Source organism: Notothenia rossii, assembly GCF_949606895.1.
Source record: "Notothenia rossii genome assembly, chromosome: 9".
Taxonomy (NCBI): domain Eukaryota; kingdom Metazoa; phylum Chordata; class Actinopteri; order Perciformes; family Nototheniidae; genus Notothenia; species Notothenia rossii.
In genome coordinates, this window is record NC_136907.1 from 5,850,851 (window position 1) to 5,870,958 (window position 20,108).

Genomic DNA, 20,108 nt, shown 5'->3' on the forward strand with positions numbered 1-20,108 from the left:
TTTGAGGGTGAAGACTTGGTTAGGGTTAGGTTAAGGGTTAGGATAAGTCTCCAGGAAATGCATGTAAGTCAATGTAATGTCCCCTGAAGTGATGTATACATGGTGTGTGTGTGTGTGTGAGATGAGGGAACAGTGACTGAAGTCAAAATGGTTGACGATCAGCCAACTGAGCCGAGCCCTACAGAGATGACCTCATTCTGAGTCTCTGCTCCATCAGATCCCTCACTGACCCCGAGCCAGAGGAGCTAAAGGGGGGGGGGGGGGGGGGGGAGCGTCCTCTGCTGGAGATTCTGAGAGGTGCAGCATTATCCAGGTCCAGGTACGATCAAGAAGTATTTATCCACAAGGGGAAATTCAATTTTCACTCTGGTGTTATTTACATTATATCACACACAGGCCTGAAATGCACGCCCATACACACAGGCGCAAACTGGACCAGCATGCATAGGGGTCTGGGTCCAAATAACGCCTTTTTTCTTCTTCGATGAGGACAGAAGGCAGAAAATATGCACACTTACCGGCAGCAACATCTGGTGTCCACCAGGCCAATCTACTCCAAAATACCTCCTCTTCGGTCCTTGTTTTTGTCTAACAGAAACTGCCAAAAACAAGCTTTTCATGCAATTTCTACAGTTAGTGCGTCACAGGTGCTTTAGTGATGTGGACTGCTGATCGTGTATATCTCAATCCATAATCATATTTTATTAGTTCGATATATATTCGTTATTAATAATATGATCATGCAAATGACCTTGTGAATTACGTAAAAGGTCAAATGTGATTTTGGAGAAACCAGCTCGAGTGCGCTAGAATTTGAAAATACACAACCGGAAAAAATCTGCCTCTTCCTTCAGACTTCCTCACAGAGCCCCTCCTCCAACACACACGAACGCACACATGACCAATGAGGGCACGAGATAAGTTTGTGCACAGAGGGAAGGCTGACATCCAGTTATTTTAGCCGGGCGGAGGCAGATGATTGGTTGTGCTTTTTACAGCGCTACGGCTTCCAGAGATGATTTTTTTTTTAATGTATTTATTGTCAAAGCATTTAATATATTCATTGCTATCGGGATGTTAAGAGCATTCCATGGAATATAAAAACAAGTGTTTCTGAAATAAATTACATACCCTACCTTTAAATAGAGAAAACGTACTTTCACAACTCTCTGTATGTGATGCAGCTGTGAGTCTCTGCTTTTCACCAAATGTATTCAAGGATAGACTTTTAGAGACAATTATGTTACCATCAAAAATGTGGGTAGGCTATGTAGAAGTATTTATATATATATATATATATATATATATATATATATATATATATATATATATATATATATATATAATTAGGATGAAATGACCCCTGATATGACAGTATTGATCTGGTGAGTTCAATAAAACACACACGTTTGCATAGAAACATTACTGATTTTAATCACAGCTGAAACATATCTCATTGGAGCCCAAAGTCCGTTTGAACTGGAAATAAAGACAGCTGTTTGCATAAGAAAATATATTAACAACACTCTATTTGCTACATTAGCTAGAAAAGTTAATTGAGCTCAGCATATATTTGACTGTCAGCAAAGATTTAGTCTCCTCAGAGAAAGTTACAGATCGTCAACAAACTGAAATGCTGGGCTAACATTACCTTACGTCGCTAACGCAGTAAGGCACTTTAGGTCCAGTCAATTAAATGTACAGGCTTTTCATAGAAATCCGTCTCTGTGTCCACTGGCAGCTCGTCTCTATTAAAAAAAGTGAAATAAGATAAAATAGAATATGCTAAGGACGAGTTACAGCCGCTTCACAATCTGACACCATTCCATGTTAAATTAAGAAGCTCATCCGGACCCTATTCCTGCAGTGTGAACACGCATCAGCCTTTATGCATGATCCAACAAAAAGCATCTCGGTACACTGCAGCTTTTCAAGAAATACCAATACCATGAGCACTACCAAAACAATCTGTCTTTTTAAATGCACAAAAAAGTTCTCTGCAGACTTTATGAAACATACGATACAGGATGAAACAGTTTGAGTTCATTTGAAATTCGTTTTTTTGAGTTCAGAGATTTCTGTAGTCAATAAGACATTTTTAAAGATGTTTGAAGCTTATTTTCAATAAACTTTTTGGACACCTCTGTGGTAAATATAAGATTTTTGAGAAACTCAGATTTACAAATCAACTTTAATTTAATTTTCGACAAAGATGTCTTTAGTTGGGAACAGACTAACACACATAAGGAAGTTATTGATTGAGACGGGTGAAGATTCTGCTTCAGAAAACAGTTGTTCTTAAAAAGTAACATCTTGTTATCCTGTCCTGTACAGATAACTTTGTTATGTGATGAGGCTGGTTTGGGAGACACAGCACACAGAGAATCATTTGATTGGCAGCAGGAAGTCAGCGCAGTGGTCTCTACGTTACGAGCAACATAAATAAAAGCCTCAGTGTCTGTAAACTCTCTACCATTGAGCTCCCAGTGGACACAAAGCCGTCAACGTGATTCCTTTATGCAAAAGCCTGAACGGAGACAAAGCAGGAAAACTCTGACAGGAACAAAAACAGTTAACATAATATTGTGCTTTTAAAATGTTCTTCCACCATCATAAACCCCCATTAACCCTCCTATTGTCTTCGTCTTCGTCCCCCCCCCCCCCTTACTTTGGTGTTTGCGTTCAAATTTGACCGGTCCTGTTTTAACTGCTATTACATTAACAAAAAAACATTAATCATCACCACATTTCATTTAACACCCTTTCAAACTGTACATATTGTATCAGACTACTGGTATACATGAACAACTGCAGTAAATATACAAAGAACAGACACTGAACATGTAGTGTGTGTGCCAGGTGTGATCCATGTGGGGGGAGGGGCACATAAGAGCGGGAAATGTGTGAAATTGTTCTGTGCGTGTGCCAGGTGTGATGGGGGGATTGGGCACATAATGGGGACACACACATCTAGAGTGTGTGTGTGTGTGTGTGTGTGTGTGTGTGTGTGTGTGTGTGTGTGTGTGTGTGTGTGTGTGTGTGTGTGTGTGTGTGTGTGTGTGTGCGTGCGTGCGTGTGTGTGTGTGTATGTGTGTGTGCGTGTGTGTGTGTGTGTGTGATCCGGATGGTTACTAATTTATTTTATTTATGGCGGTCATTTTTGACCGGGAACACCGTGGGTGTTACAAAGTTGACTAAATCATCCAAAATTCAATGAAAGTGGTGATCAGCCATTTTATATGTTCAAATATCTACTGTGAAGGATATCAGAAAGCCTTAATGCAATCAAATATAAAACAAAAAAGTTATGATTGATGAAAGTAGTAAATCGGTCAGATTTGACCCGAAGACAACAGGAGGGTTAAATCATGCTACAGTTCCACCAACACACTTCACACATCAAGCTCTGTGTGAACACATCCCCATGCACCTCAGAGTCAAAATGACAACACAAAATTACACATTGCATACATAAAAACTACCATTAACCACGAAGCAAACTACCCGATTTTTTCAAAAGTTCCTCAAAAGATTCAATGAGTGTCTTACAATATATATAAAAAAATATTAATATGTACATGCAGAGTAGCAATCATGGTTCCACCTCCTTATCCCCAGGCTAGAGTGGCTGTGGTGGCTTTGAGGAGGATGCTGTGCTTTCGTCTTTAAATAAAAGTGTGTTGGTGACAACAGCAAGCTGGACACCTTGTTTTCCCTTCAGTGAGGAGATGACTGATTGAAGACCAGAGCCCTCAGTTAGAGATCAACAAATGGTGAAAGGGAACTGATAGAAGGGAAAATGCTTTAGACCTGTCTGTCCTTTAACCAAAACGTCTCCATAGTTGTGTTTCAGCACGTACAAAAATGGCCTGTATTGATTTGATTTATTGTGACATGTTTGAGCCGACCTTGCAAAGTAGAGCAAGTTTCTTTCTTGGAAATTCTTGGAAAGACAAGTTTGGGTTTCTTTGCTTTTAGTGTTTGTCTTGGAATGGTCTTAGTTATTCTTCTGATACGCCTCTCTGATCTCAAAGCATGTCTGAATTTACAACTTTTAAATCTCTAGTTAGTCTCTGAATATAACCCTCCTTCTTGGTTTTGTAATAAAAACATTTTTTTAACAAGAATGGCCTCAATACATTTACGTAGAATTGGTGTTTTGGACAAATATATTTTATTTAGTTGCTTTTCTTGGTCATTTAGGTCTTTGATACATCAGCCACCACGAAGCCTATGAGCCCTGAGGATGAGGAGGAGGAGGAAGAGGAGGGGGGGGGTCGTCTGGATCTTGTTGTTGCTCAATCATTCCTGTTGGAGAGAAGAGTGACTTCAATAAAAACACAGTTCAAATGTTGTGAAATGTTGTGTCAGCTTTAAAAAGGAATGAATGAAGCTCTCTGAATGTTAGAGAGTTTCTATTGTTTGTTCTTTTTGACATGGGATGGATATTGTCTCAGACTTTAGATATGAGTTTTGCATAAATATTCGGCTTCCCTGGTTTTAAACGCGGTAGTGATTTAATGTTGTTCTTCAGTTTTTATCAATATAGTTTTTCTCATTGTTTTAATGTTTTGTGAAAGCACTGCACAAAGGATTCAAAGGGCTTGATTGCAAGCTTTCACCTAAAACCTGCAGTGGCATTATTTTACCACAAGGGGGAACTAGATCATCATTATAAATCAGATGTCAAGCAAATAGTAGTTCTCCCTTAACTTCACACTGAACAGCTCTCATAACCCTATAACAGCTGAGAGATTTCAAAACATAGGAAGTACTGATATCACTATGACTGGATACTCAGCCAGAAGGCAAGCTGTTTTGAAAAGCCTAACATTTATCCAGTAGTTTAATGTTGAAGTCAAAGTCAAACCATTGCGCAGAGACAGTATATATAGTGGTGTGTCCATAATTGTAAATTCAAAGTGTCCTTCCCAGCTTTATATCCAAAGAGATTAAACCCATGTATGTTTCAAACTATAGTAAACTCTGAAACCATTTAGTTTGATTTAATTAGTTTACTTCAGCTGGGATAATTTACATTGTGACGTCAAGATATGCAGGAGTGTGTGTGTGTGTGTGTGTGTGTGTGTGTGTGTGTGTGTGTGTGTGTGTGTGTGTGTGTGTGTGTGTTCATGTGGCCCCTCCTTGGTGTGAATGTGGACCAAGTATCATGTAAACAAACCTCATTTCAACTCAAGCCCCCGTGTGAAGGACTGCATTAGGAAGCCCTCACCTTCACTTTGACCTGGGCTCGTTTTTATTACCTCCGTGTTGAATGTGGTGCGACTCGGTGAATTTAGCACGGTGCCTCAATGCGGCTTGTTTCTCATAATGAGTCGGCCAGCATCATAATCATCACTTCTCTAACAAAGCAGCAAAGCTCAATGTCAGTACAACAAACACTTTATACAGGGAAAACTCCCGTCAGCAAAGCAGGGTTTTCCAGCTTAAAGTGGACCTATCATGCTATATTTGAATGATATAGTGTAGGACCATACCTATATAAGGCATATTTATACTTTTTATTTTTCAAAATACCAAACAGATCATGCATTTTAGCCATTCCTCATTTCGCTCAATTGAACACTGTCTTTGCACGGGCTGATTCTGAGAGAACAGCACCATCTACAGGCCTGGCATATGTACTACAGCCTCTCCAGCGCTTTCCAACGGCAATGTCTGTGGCTGTCTCCTCCTGATTGGTGGAGTTGGCCCAATAGCCGTAGCGCCACTTCTGTGACATCATAGAAGTGTTCAAATCTGGATCAGTCTGTATCAGATCCGTTGCAGCCCCTTTTTAAGAGATTTGGGTATGGAGGACAATAGAGGGTTGTGTTTTCTGACACTTGGTGAGTTCCCTGGAACACCGGGGACACATATTCATGGATAAAAGACGTACAAAAGTGCATTTTGCATGATAGGTCCCCTTTAAGGAAAGTACATTTAAGACTTTTTAATGCCACTCCAAGACCAATTTTCGAGACAGAAGCAAAAATCCTCAAATTAAGGGGAACATTTATTGTAACTTTGGCCTTGTTGTGTATCTAACGATGCGTTTGTGTTTGCGCTGCATTGATTCTACTCAAGTTGTAAACACTTTTACAAGCAGTTTCTAGAATTTTGATAGATTTTTTAATACCAATTAAGGCTTTATTTTTTGGATGAATGAATTAAATGACTTTATTATGATCTGAGGAGCCCTACAGAGTCATCCATGAGTCCCAGTAAACCACTTTAAACCACAGTGCAGTATGTTGAGCATGTATTATAATATATCTTGTCGGTGTATCTTTTGTACATGTCTTTCAGAAGTTTACAAACTTGTTTTTACCTGTTCGATCACATCTCAAGTAGATCTATCAAGGACGATGGTCTTGTTAGTTTTGACGGATGAGCTTTGGTACTGGTCGTCCAGCAGACCCAGCATAGGGTACTTGTTACTAAACCTACACACACACACACACACACACACACACACACACACACACACACACACACACACACACACACACACACACACACACACACACACACACACACACACACACACACACACACACACACACACACACACACACACACACACACACACACACACACACACACACACACACACACACACACACACACACACACACACACACACACACACACACACACACACACAGGTCAAAGTGTTCAGTTCAGTTAACAGACAGTTTTTTGCAGATAGTTTTCCACCGACTAACTTTTCCATTTTGTTTACAGCAGTTAAATGGACAACGAGTGATGGTGAAAAGTCCACTTCTCTACTGTTATTAAAAACGCCATTTTAGCTCTGTAGCGCAGTGTATATACACACACACATATAGTTGTGTTTTCTCAGATGATTTGTTGTGATGTTACCTCTGGGTGGTGGTGGTTTTGGTGACCAGGTTCCTGGAGCTGCTGGAGTTGTTGGAGTTGCTGGAGCTGCTGGATTTGCTGGTCATGCTGGTCATTTCCATCCTCATCCTCCTGATCTCCTGCAGGACACAACAGGTCAAAAGGTCAGCAGCAAATACATGTGACTACTGGGCATTGTGTTTTGAATTTTACAAAAACGATTTGATTTATCCTCCCTGCATGTAGTGTTAAAGTGATCGATTGTCTGCTCAGATTCTTAGCCAGATTGGATTGTATTTGTTCCAATCAGATTTCCTCAAATTCTTGTATGGCGGCTTTTATTTGCTCAAATTAAACACCTGAACTGTTGAAACAACATCTGTTAAACACCTGAACTGTTGAAACAACATCTGTTAAACACCTGAACTGTTGAAACATCCATAACACTCATCTGGCTGCTACTTAGAAATGATTTATCTAATATATCGTATTCCAATAACTGGAATTTAGACTTTAGACACTTTTTTTAAAACTATTTTTATTTTTGTATTTACTATTTACTTGCACTATATTTGTATGTGTATCTGTTTTATTGTGTTGCACTGTTTGCTTAAGATTTTTATCGTCATAACTACACTGTAGATATGTTCGTATGACAAATAAAAACCTTGAACCTTGAGCTTGAACCAAAGCTGCAGCTGCTTTTATATTTACAAGGGAAACTATAAATCAGGCATGTCCCTCCAAAACAATTCCTGAGGTTAAAAGAAAGAACACATCACTTTCAGCTCTGCACAAAAACAAAAATGCAGTTGGACCTGAAAGATTAAAATAATAAAAAAGAAAGAAAGAAACGTACGGGCTCAGTGTGTGTGTGTGTGTGTGTGTGTGTGTGTGTGTGTGTGTGTGTGTGTGTGTGTGTGTGTGTGTGTGTGTGTGTGTGTGTGTGGGTGTGTGTGTGTGTGTGTGTGTGTGTTTCTTTTTTTCTTTGCAAACAGATCACATTACACAGCTGGCCTAGTTTCCCTTCTCGATACACTTCATTGCTGATTAGCGACTCGTTTGCATGCCTGAACCCATCCCTGCTGAGCGTAGCACCTGTGATTGTGAAATGAGAACTAAGAAGATAAGATCAGTTTAATAAATATTGAGGTTTATTTTGGCAGTTTTGTCCAACAGTAGATCCGTGGTTTTCTATCTGATCAATTAGTGCGACGATGTTGTTTTAAACCAACGATTAGGAAGATCAGCTACTTCAGTACTAATTTTAAAGTGTCATTTGTTAATCATTTATTTTGGTTTGGTGTGGTTTACATTGCACCACAATAGAGAAGTACTTCTGTGCACGTTGTTTTTCAATTCTTTTTAGTATACAAATACTGACTGTTAGCTAAATTACACTGTGAACTTCTGGAAGAACTTTGACCTACAGTACGTGCCATAGTTTCGAGCACGCTGATGTTTTACCAACACTTTATTTGGAGATTAATGCTAACTTTATCTTCTGTCTGAAATTGTAGGGAAACAACTTTGTAGCCTGCATTCAAAAATAGTTGAATATTTTAATAAGTGACTTGATGAAAATACACTGATAAGGTTCTCAAGGCTTTGCTTGCTTAAAGGGGACCTATCATGCTATATTTGAATAATATATTGTAGGGCCATACCTATATAAGGTATATTTCTAAGTTTTATTTTTCAAAATACCAAACAGATCATGCATTTTAGCCATGCCTCATTTTGCCTCACTCCAGCTCTGTCTTTGCATGAGCTGGAGCTGACCCCCCCCCCCCCCTGCAAAGGACGGGGCGAGGCACAAGCGTCATGTTACTATGCTGTTGCCATGCTGTTGCTATGCTGTTGCCATGCCACGGCAACCTCTCATTCCCCTGATAGGTGGAGAGTTTACCATACAGGCGGAGTGCACCTTTGTGACATCATAGAGGTGCAAATCAGAATCCACATGTATCAGATCCGTTACAGCCCCGTTTTTAGAGATTTGGGTATGGAGGAAAATAGAGAGGGTTGTATTTTTGACACTTGGTGAGTTCCCTGGAACACCGGGGACACATATTAATGTAGAAAAGACGTACAAAAGTGCATTTTGCATGATAGGTCACTTTTAAGGGCTCGAAATATTCTTCTGTCAATATAAATACACAATAGAGAGGTGCAGTGACGCGTCCTAAAACCTGGAAGTAAGCTGCGCATGGGTTCCCTCGAGAAAAAAGCATTGGGATTTCTCCATAGGATTTTAGAAAATAATCTGTGGAAAACTAACCTGTTTCAAAAATGCACGTTTTGTTCAGCCGGATAATCTCCACATGTCTACCCTACTTTTATAATTTTCTAATCATAAATCTAGTCGCCAGAAGCAAAATACTAACGTTATGCTATAAAGGAACTACAGCCGAGACCAGCAGCACGACTTCAACGTCACGCCAACTTCAGATCCATATTCAAACACACAGATTCTAAATGGTACGAGTTGAAGCGTTTGTTTGAACAGTCTGCAGGAGGCAGGGACTTGCTTTCAAGCAGAACAGGGCAAACTAACTTAGAGGAGTGTTTACGTGTTCGGCGTCATGACGTACAACGGCCTCCACAACTTCCCATTGGCTCTGAGACGAGGAAACAGGAAGTGGTAAAATGCTAACTCACGTCCGGGTTTTAGGACTCGTCACTGCACCACTCTATAGATATATGGCTCAAATTGTGTCAAATTGGGCTTTTCAAAAAAAACGTTTTAATATATTTTTGGGCAACCAGTGCCTTCATGATAGGGGGAGACAAACGGGATGACAATGGTCCCAGGCCGGATTTGAACCCGGGTCCTTTGGTTTTAACATACTGTAATAAGACTGAACTCTTTCTAATATGGTTTACCTGATTTGAACTGCTGGGGGTTGTTATATGAACATGTCCTAATATCATTGTTTTTGTTACAAATACAATCATTCAACCTTATGGAGACCCTGATTCTCTCTATATTCAAATAAAGTCTAGAGTGTGTGTTGTGTTGCGGACCTCCTCCTGTTTGCTGATGGTGGTCTGCCGCAGCTCCAGCATGGCCAGCAGCTCGGAGATCTTCAGCTGGAGACTGTTGTCGGAGGACGACCTCTCGCTGGTGGTGGTGATCTCCGTCTGGATCCTCGTCACCTGGCTCTGCAGGGGGGACGGAGAGATACGAGGGACACATCAGGTACAGAGGGCTGACCTGAGTATTACTTGGACCTCACAGCTGTTCAAAATACCAAATATTTGTACACACACACACACACACACACACACACACACACACACACACACACACACACACACACACACACACACACACACACACACACACACACACACACACACACACACACACACACACACACACACACACACACACACACACACACACACACACACACACACACACACACACAGACTGTCTTTAAAGCAATAACCTCCACATGATGATGATGTTAGCTGGTATATTGTTTACCACGTTAGCCCTCTTCAGTGTGTTAGCATGCTAATATGCTAATGAGTACAGCTGTTCTAATGCCAGTGGTTGAAAAGAAATGCAAGTATTAAACAGATTTACAGGATGACTGAAGATGTCACTATGAATGTAGAGTATAATATCGAGTCAGGGATATCTAAACCAGTCTCTTGTTAGTCGTTGTCTTCTCACCCGCAGCCTCTGGATCTCCTGGTCCTTCTCGTCTCTCATGGCGCTCAGCTGGTCTTTGTACTGACGGGATAACTCTTCCGTCTTCACGTGCAGGGTGGAGCTGCTCGCCTGCCCCGCCAGCTGCAGGACACACACAGGAACCACAAGAAATCACTGCCTGTTTCTACGTTTTTAACTTTATGTCCCCCTCATTTATTCTGATCTCCTCCGTAACGTTATAATTTTTGTATTAAACAACGAAACGCACGGATACAAAATGTTATCAAAACAATAAAAAAACATATTGTGACAGAAATGGTGCTTAGCTTACTACAATTACTGTTTAACATTCATTATTTTGTACATTAAATGAAAGTGAAATAATCAATATCAAATGTAATATATTTTAAAAACATCCCAAACAAATGAATATAGAGGCTTTCTGTTCATAATACAGTTTTATAGTGTTAATCACTTGAAGGATTATTTGAATTATTTGAAGGATTAAAGTAACGTGGTATGGCAGGAAAGTTAAATCTGGTATATTCATTTTAATGTCACCTTATATATATTCATGTGTGTTAAATTTGAAGGGACCAAGTATCTTTTCCCTCCCCCAATATATTGAGGTGAAGTCCTTGTGTTTTGAGAAGAGATGGGAGCATGGGACACCCTTATTTGGAGATAGTGCCGAAACTCTGGAATGTTTCCCTCGTAAAAGAAGGGTGTGCGCTACACAATCTTGTAGCAGATGTGTGTGTGTTTTCATTGCAGTAAAATATATGTGCTACAGGATTACTGGTCAACTATACCTCTGTTCTTATTCTTTCATGTGTGGGTACTAAATGGCTACAAACATTGTGGAGAAATTAGCTTAAACATCTTTTATTACTCTATATGAAATGGAAGCAGTTTTTTATGACAGGGACGAGAGAGTTGGGGGAGGGGACACATTCCGAGGAGTTTCAGCATGTCAATTATCAGGGGAATCGACTTGTTTTCAATAGATATGTGTGGTTGGTTACTTTGTATTAATAATAACAGTATGTGTAAAGGAAGCTGGAAATATACAATGTGAAACCTTTTATTTGAAGTAAAGATGTGAACAATAGCTCAAACAAATGGAGGGGCTATAGGACAAATGAGTGTGTTCTCTATATGAGGCCTGTGTGAAGTTTGACTATTTGAAAAGCATCTCTAATACTGCTTAAGAGCATAGGTAATGTGTTCCTCGTTGTTATTGATATGAAAGTAATTAACATGTATTACGTATATTTAGCCAACTATAACAACTATATCTTAAAACATACTTTTAACTGGTGTGTGGTAGCCTGAGGCGGGAAGATGGACACAGGGACAAAGGGCCATAAAGGGGATGTGTGTGTGCTGGCTACAAGATGTGAAATAAGATAGGGAAACTTGTTGTTGAGAGCAGGTTCGTACCAGACACCAAAAGGTGTCTGGTCTTCGTCAAACTGAATGAGACTTTTTGTTTCCGGGTTTCTTCTGCTGTGTCGCACTGATTGGGTGCGACAGGCCATGTGTTGGTCTCTCCCAATAAGATGACCTCTGGGGGAAAGCAGGCACACACCTCCTCCTGTGTTTTAGTATGAAAGCCTGTGTTTTCCTTTGGTTCGCGCTCTTGTTTTTCACCGGCCGTTCCTGAGACCTGTCTCACACGGTGGTAGAACCTGAGCCCGGAGTACTCTGCAGAGTGCTTCGTGATTTCGTTGTATTTGTATTGTTACCTTGTATCATTAAAGCAAGATTATTGTTTAACTTGTATTCTGGTGTTTCTTAATCCCTTCCTTTTCACGAATTCACCCAGCTTATCAAACGACACGTGGAGACGAGGTTGGTTTTCAACATCCTCCAAATCTCCAACACACTTTAAGATGTTGCTTTAAATCTCATCGGTGAATTTAACATTATTATTCTAGTTTCAAAGCAATGAACTCAGCTAGCTACATTTATATTATATATTATCTTTTATTCTATCTCTATCAGTAACACACACCTTGTTTTATCCTCATTAACCTGGAATGAATACTGCTTTTAATTCCTTATACTTCAGGTTTACTTAAAGCTGATATGTTCACACATAGATTGGAGCAATTGAGTGTACAATGAGTAGGGTTTTACTGATAAAAACAATGTTAATAGCCGCTTTCACAACGCAGTACTTTTCCCACTTTAGTTCCGATATAGTTCCCAAATGTTGCGTTCACAACAAAAAAATCCGGAACTAGAACTTAGTTCATGAGAACCTTTGCACCCCCTTTTCCGTCCCTGCTAGAGAGCAGGTACTTTCGTGGGAGAAAAAGGTTCCTATGTCTGATTGGCTGGGCGGATTGCAAACCACGCCCCGTCAAACTCCCAAAAAGTTTTGTGAAGCCGCCATTTTATTATCCACGCATTAGCATTATTAGCATTAGCATTAGCCAAGCACAGAAACGCAGAGAGACTAACTTATGGCAACACAAAATAAAACATGGGAGGGGTGGCGATGAGGAGGTGTCGGTATTCTGGCGATTTACACTGAAGGCTTCAGTAGAAGCTTCTGGGAGTCCCAGCAGCTTCTACTGAAGCCAGTCCCCAACTCCGGGGACTTCCGGCCGGGAAATCCGGGTGGCAGTATACGCCGTGAAGTTGTCTGCGCCCTGCCAGTAAACCCAAAGTAGAAGAAGAAGAAGTGACGTCAGCGGCTTCATTTGCCTAATCCTCCCTCAGGGACTTATTCAGGTGAGAACGCGATCTGTACTTAGTTCCTCAGAACTAAAGAGTTCTGAGGAACTAAGTTCTGATAAACCTTTGTGGGAAAAGTACTGCGGTGTGAAAGCGCCTAGAGCTCATCTTTCTGTGTTTGTAACTATTCTTGGTGTCAACCTTTATTAAAACAAAGCGACCAGGTGTCAGATCTTAAACATGCATTAAACACAGCATCGAAAGAAACACATAAAAGTAATACTAAAAACGCCAATCTGAAAAAGGAGTGAAACGGGCCTTCCCCCACGGGCAAGGAGGAGCCGAGTGTGGAGATAAGCCTACAAACCACAACTGACTAACCTTAATTATAATTAATGTACCTTTAATCGTTTTCTGTAGCAGACATGCATCAACCTGTGTAAGAATCCACACTTGATTGATTTACGAAGGGAACAAAAGCTGGCCTGTGAATCTACATGGAGGCGCACCAACATGAGAGTCATGTAATAAGAGCTTTTCTCTCACTGTTCTGCAACGTCTCAGCTTGAATCAGAACAGCTGCATTACGTCCACTGGGGATTTTGAGGACGTGATGAAAACAGGTGTTGTGATTTTAAAGGTGTCTTTTCATCTGGCTGGAAATTAGCAATGTTGGCTAAAGCGTCCCCATATACAGTTTATTTTGTGACAGTTGATCAATGGGGACTGTCCACGACGCTATAAACACATAACCTAAGGCGGAGTGTTACCTTCTGTCGGAGCATCTCGTTCTCCTTCTCCATCGCCCTCATCCTGCCCTCCATCTCTTTCAGTCTGAAGTCGCGGCTGGAGTCGCTGCTCTTGGTGCTCATGAGCTGACTCTCCAGGGAGCGCTGTGTGGAGCTGGTCTCCTTCAGAGACAGCTGATGGAGAGGGAACACACACACACACACACACACACACACACACACACACACACACACACACACACACACACACACACACACACACACACACACACACACACACACACACACACACACACACACACACACACACACACACACACACACACACACACACACACACACACACACACACACACACACACACACACACACACACACACACACACACACACACACACACACACACACACACACCCACACACACACCCACACAGAGATTCAAATATCAGCAGTGGGATACCTACAGAGCTCTGCTCAGATACATTTTCAGTCTACTAAAATGTGCACGATGTTGTAGTCAAATGGATATTTTGATTTGGCTGATCCCTAAAATGTTTTTTCCGTATAAATAATCGTGCAAAAGCACCTCTTTAAATCAGTTTTTTACCAAATATGTGCTCATCAGTTTCTGCAAAAGAAAACACTTAGCATGCAAAAAACATTAAAAAAACTACCAATTAGTAGTTAGACCAAATAAGGTATATATATATATATAGAGCTAAACTTTAGCCTGGCTCTAGAGAATAAATATTATTGCATTATAACATCGTACTGTTTTTAACTATGAACAGCTAATTATAATGTCAGTAGATATGTTAATTAATAATAATGAGTTTGTTTGAAATAAACCTGCTGTGGGTTTCTGACTTACCTGCATTTTATGTGACCTTTTTAATTTGCAAATAAACTGTGTAGTTAACAACACGGAGGGGGGGGGTGGGGGGGTCACTGTACCTGTAGCTGTCTGTTGTTGTCTCTGACGGCTTCCAGCAGCGAGTCATACTGAAGAGCCTGGTCCGATTTGAAGCTCAGATCTCTCTCCAGACTCTCCTTCTCACTCTCCAGACGCTGAACACACACACGCAAAAAAAAAACATCAACCATTTACTTTTTCCGTGCATTCCTCTCAGATACTTCCTCGTGATTGTGTATCTCTAATTATGTCGGGTTGGGGGCATACTTAAAGAAAGTGATTAAGAACATTTATGACGGTAGTTCTGATTGCATTATTGGATTGCATTAAGCTATAGTTATAACTTACTTTATAGGAATGTTTTTAATAATAATTTATTTAATAAGATACTTTGCACATATAGGTTTTTTTTTTATATTTACACAGTACATTCATTCCCCACAAACTGAACAGCAGAAATACGTTTTTTCACAGTACTATCATTTCTTAAGTCTAGTCATGTTTCTTTGAGGTTGTGTCAACCATTATGTCATTAATGTTTGGCGAGCAGATCACATGACCTCATTGTTGTGATGCTGCTGACACCTTTGTGTTTTCCCACTGTCTCCATGGAGATCTGAACAAAGGGAGGAGTTTCATCACCTGAATGAAATGCTTCACTTCTTACCATCATGTCCTCCGTCATGTGGAGCAGCTCCTCTCTCAGACTGCTGAAGGTGGAGAGCAGCAGACGCATGCTCTTATCTGCAGTGAGACGAGTCTACACACACACACACACACACACACACACACACACACACACACACACACACACACACACACACACACACACACACACACACACACACACACACACACACACACACACACACACACACACACACACACACACACACACACACACACACACACACACACACACACACACACACACACACACACACACACACACACACACACACACACACACACACACACGAGAGTTAACAGCAGGGAGGCATTTCATCTGAAGTGCAAGCAAACCAACCATTGCAGATATATCCATGTGTTTCATGACAGTATGATATATTCTGTTCGATGGGGAAGTGTGCTATACTTAGATTTGATTACGTTGCATGTTAAAAACTGACCTGCAGCAGGTAGCGGATTTGTTGTCTGGTCAATTCAGAAGCTCCTTTGGGAAGCAGAGCCTCCACCTCCTCTTTTTCCACCTGAACACACACAGGTATAATAGAAACAAATGAATAACACGCCCAATGGAAAATAAAAGATGAAGGAAATCCTCTCACTTTGATTTGATTCCAAAAAGATGTCAGTATTAGTTGAAATTGTACTTTTGAATAAGATTTTGGTCCCTTAAATCCTTAAATCGCATGTGATCACAGTAAGAAGATATATATTTCGACTGAAGGAGGTTAAGATTTCTTCTTGCTGTGTTTATCAAAAAGAATACTTTAAAACAACCTGTCTCATTTTCAAGACGCCTTTCAATCTTGATTAAACATAGATCAGATACAGGCTCTAAGTCGACTTCTTTGACGCGTTCAGATTCATGAATCAGACGGGTGTGCTGCATGTTTCTCACCTTGTAGTCATTGCTGGGATCCAGGTGGTGTTTCCTGTAACACACACACACAGGAAAGACAAACAATGAGGAGGACAGCATGACTGTGTGTGTGTGGGTGTTTGCATTTCATCAGAGTGAAGACAAACATGTCCGTAGAATGGGGGTGAATCCACTAATATGTGAACTGTTTGTATTTTAGTGCAGACATGAATGCATTGCAGGTGATGTAACCAGTGTCGATAACAAATGAATAAAACGTAACTTTAAGGTTCATTTTCTTTGGAGTGAAAGGAGTAACGGTCAGTTTAATAAGCTTTCTTATCAAGTAAAATAATGATTCATTTCTTACACATCACTGTAACGGCCCCTACACACGGCGGCGTGCGTTGAAGCTTAAACGCTTCTGCCCATTCACTTTGAATGGGGTGACGTCACGCTTCTCCGAACTGCATTCTGGGAGCAAAGCGTCAAAAGTAGAGCAATGTTCTACTTTTGAAGCTTCGACGGAAGCATCAGCCAATCGAATGATATGCCAATACAAGCTCTAGCCAATCAAACCGCTGCTTGTGTGTCCGGGGCAGGAGATTCATGTGATTGGTTGTTGGTCGAGAGTCAGACATGCTCGCCGGCAAGCTTCAACGCACGCCGCCGTGTGTAGGGGCCGTAACTTTCATTCTTGATTTGTCTTATATTTAAGACTGTTTTTATTTCACTTTTCAATGTATAATGCATTTCTTGTGCACTATGTCTGTATGCTTTCAATGTGCTTTGTAAAGCACTGGATTGCCTTGTCGTTGAAAAGTGTTAGTTTGCTGCAAGTCATTTTGAGTGGCTGAACTAAAACTCAAAGTTTTCCCAGATATTCTTTACCTGAGTTTCTTTATTTTTGATATCGTATTTTCCTCAAAGGTCCCTGTGGTGTCTGCAGGAGCAGTTTGAGTTCAACACAAGGATTAACTCGACCGAAACTCTGCCTCCACCTGTTCCAGCATGCTGATAATTACACCAAGCCAAGCAGCTACCTCCAATAAAAACTATCCAACGGCTGTTCTCAGAACTCTACCAGCCTTCATGCAACTTGATATGATCAGATCAGAAGCGTTATGAGAAATACCGGCTGTGAACCTTTCAGTGTCAGAGAGGAACGCCATATCTACGAGCTTTAGTTAGTGTGTCATTTCTTAAGATCAGTGGGACTGTCATTACATATACACTCTTGTACATGTATCCAAAGTTATACCAAATAAAGTGAAAATTAGTTTATGAATATTCATTTTGTTTATTATAATTGATCTGCATTTATTTAGTTAGTTCATTCGAATCGTGCGGGGTCCTGTTAATTAAATCCTGTTATTAATTGAGTTGCTTCCTACAGCAAAGTCTGATGTTTAATCATTGAAATACGTGTCTGACCATGTATCTTGATATCTACATATACAGGATATAATCAAGCAATATTTTGCAGATGATATTGGTGTTTTAAAGGAGACATATCCTACGTGTTCTCAGGTTCATTCTTGTGTGTGTTTCGGTATTCTACTAGAACAAGTTTGCTTGATTTACTTGCTATAATAACACTTTATACTTCTCATACTGTCTGTCTGAATATACCTGTATTCACCCTCGGTCTGAATGTATGATCACAGGCACTGAAAAAGTGAGTTTGTCATGTTACAGCGCCCGCGGGCCGCCAGTTGCACTGTATAACATCACATTTGAATATTAACATACCCAGCACTTTGAACTAAACCCCTTCTCTGCAATTGTATGAACTCAGGAACATCTGAATGATGCATTCATGTTCATGCTTACAGAGAGGGAAAATAAACCGAAGCTAGCCGGTGAATGTTTGATAGCAGGATTTGTGACGCGTTGCACCGAATCTGCGTGATGTGTGAAAAACAAAAGATATGTTGTCTAATTGTATTTGATGTGGACATCACTAACTTTAAAAATAAAATTGTCGATACATTTCCTATTATAAACCCTATGAAACTCAAAGATCAGACATTGAAGCATGTCTCAATATGTACATGTGTATATAGACTTCTTGAACTGTTTTTTCTTTGTGTCGTTGTATTTAATGTTGGAGGAGCTCAGGTCAGAAGAATTGCATTTCCATTTCTACACTGTAGCTTATGTGCATATGACGATGAATCTTTGAATCAATAGCTTCTCGGGAACTTCCCTAGAAGGTTAAGATGAATTGGCCATGAGGACATCATTTATAAAAAATATACAATGATATATGTTTTCTTATAATCCCTAATGTGGACGGATGAATGAGTGCACTCACTGTCCGCGGATCTTGGACACGTGCTCGGAGATGCAGGAGTGGATGTCGCAGTTCTTCCTGTAGACCTCGGCCAGCAGCTCTCCGAAGTAACGCGTGTCCATCTTCGTCTCCGTGGGCATTTCCCTCACCTCGGTCCTCACCTCCCTCCTGCAGGTCTTTATCACCGGCGGCGCCGAGTGCACCACGTTGATGATTTCCACCTCGTCTATTTCCACTCTCTCCTCCTCTTCTTCTTCTTCCTCCTCTTCTTCCTCTTCTTCCTCTTCCTCAACCAACACCACCTCTTCCTCCTCCTCCTGGAAGAAAACAGGTCGAGTTAGTTTCTGCCTCCTCCTCATACTTAAAGTATATTGAAAATTCAAGGAAAATAATGTTGTTTAAATCATTTGACTCCAGGTGCTTCGTGTTTAAAGTCGCACACCTATAGCGTCAAAACATTTGGCTTTTATTAACATTATAATTAGAGATGTCCCAATCCGATCACGTGATCGGGGATCGGAGCCGATTACGTGATTTTCAAAAGATCGGAATCGGGAGGAAAAAATCGGGGATCGGGATTTTTTTTTTTTTTGAAATACTTTAAACAAAATTTTTATTCAATGTTACAAAACAAAAATGACCATGTTCAAGTCTTAAAGTCATCCTGAGGCCTTAGTTTTGGTTTCAAATTACAAAACATCATGTATGTGTTGCTTCTTTGGGGCTTGTTTTCATAGACCTGCTTATTTCTCTCAAATCTGGCAACAGAGTGGGCGCAGTGTCTAATTGTAGCAGTAAGCTAACGAGTACTGATAAGCTTTATTTTGTTTTGATCCAATGCTGCACAACTGAACTGATCCAATGCTGCTGTGAAAGAAAGAAGCTATATCCATGTTGGATAGAATATCCGATTTAAATAAAAAAAATAAGCTTAAGGGAAAACTTGAATGCTTTTTTTCTCTTAATGCATTGCATAAAGATCGGATCGGGAAAAATCGGTATCGGCAAATTGTCAAAATCAAATGATCGGAATCGGATCGGGAGCAAAAAAAGGTGATCGGGACATCCCTAATTACAATGTCTTTAATCTGTTAGTTCCAGAATATATGTTTCAGTTTGTCTACGTTGCTAACAGTTTTCCCAGTGTCTTATGAAGAAATTATGAGTTGGGAAAGACTGAAAAATGCGACATATTAATAAACACCAATGACAAAGGTCACAGGTTTGACATATTAACAGATAAGGACAAATGTCTAATGCTGCAAACGGTCAACATAATAAAACGCCAAAACCAGTGTGTGTTCAAAGTGTTTTTGTACAGATTACACAAATGTCCTTCATAAGTCAGTGTGATAATGTCATGTTTCAACTTCTGCGACTGTTCTCACAGC

The 20,108-nt window shown here is 40.4% G+C and overlaps 1 protein-coding gene across 1 annotated transcript in view; it reads right to left on the minus strand.

Annotated features, from left to right (window-relative positions):
- Positions 1–1,408: 1,408 nt before the first annotated feature.
- Positions 1,409–20,108, minus strand: part of pof1b (POF1B actin binding protein) — a 38,510-nt gene continuing 19,810 nt past the window's right edge. Inside the window, exons 3-13 of the mRNA XM_079650649.1 lie at positions 18,739–19,034; positions 16,461–16,494; positions 16,006–16,086; positions 15,543–15,635; positions 14,917–15,030; positions 13,984–14,136; positions 10,550–10,669; positions 9,892–10,029; positions 6,886–7,004; positions 6,332–6,446; positions 1,409–4,308 (exon numbers count right to left, since the gene is read on the minus strand). Coding sequence (XP_079506775.1) covers positions 6,347–6,446; positions 6,886–7,004; positions 9,892–10,029; positions 10,550–10,669; positions 13,984–14,136; positions 14,917–15,030; positions 15,543–15,635; positions 16,006–16,086; positions 16,461–16,494; positions 18,739–19,034 — 1,248 coding nt within the window. The 3' untranslated portion in view covers positions 1,409–4,308; positions 6,332–6,346. The remainder of the gene's footprint in view (positions 4,309–6,331; positions 6,447–6,885; positions 7,005–9,891; positions 10,030–10,549; positions 10,670–13,983; positions 14,137–14,916; positions 15,031–15,542; positions 15,636–16,005; positions 16,087–16,460; positions 16,495–18,738; positions 19,035–20,108) is intronic.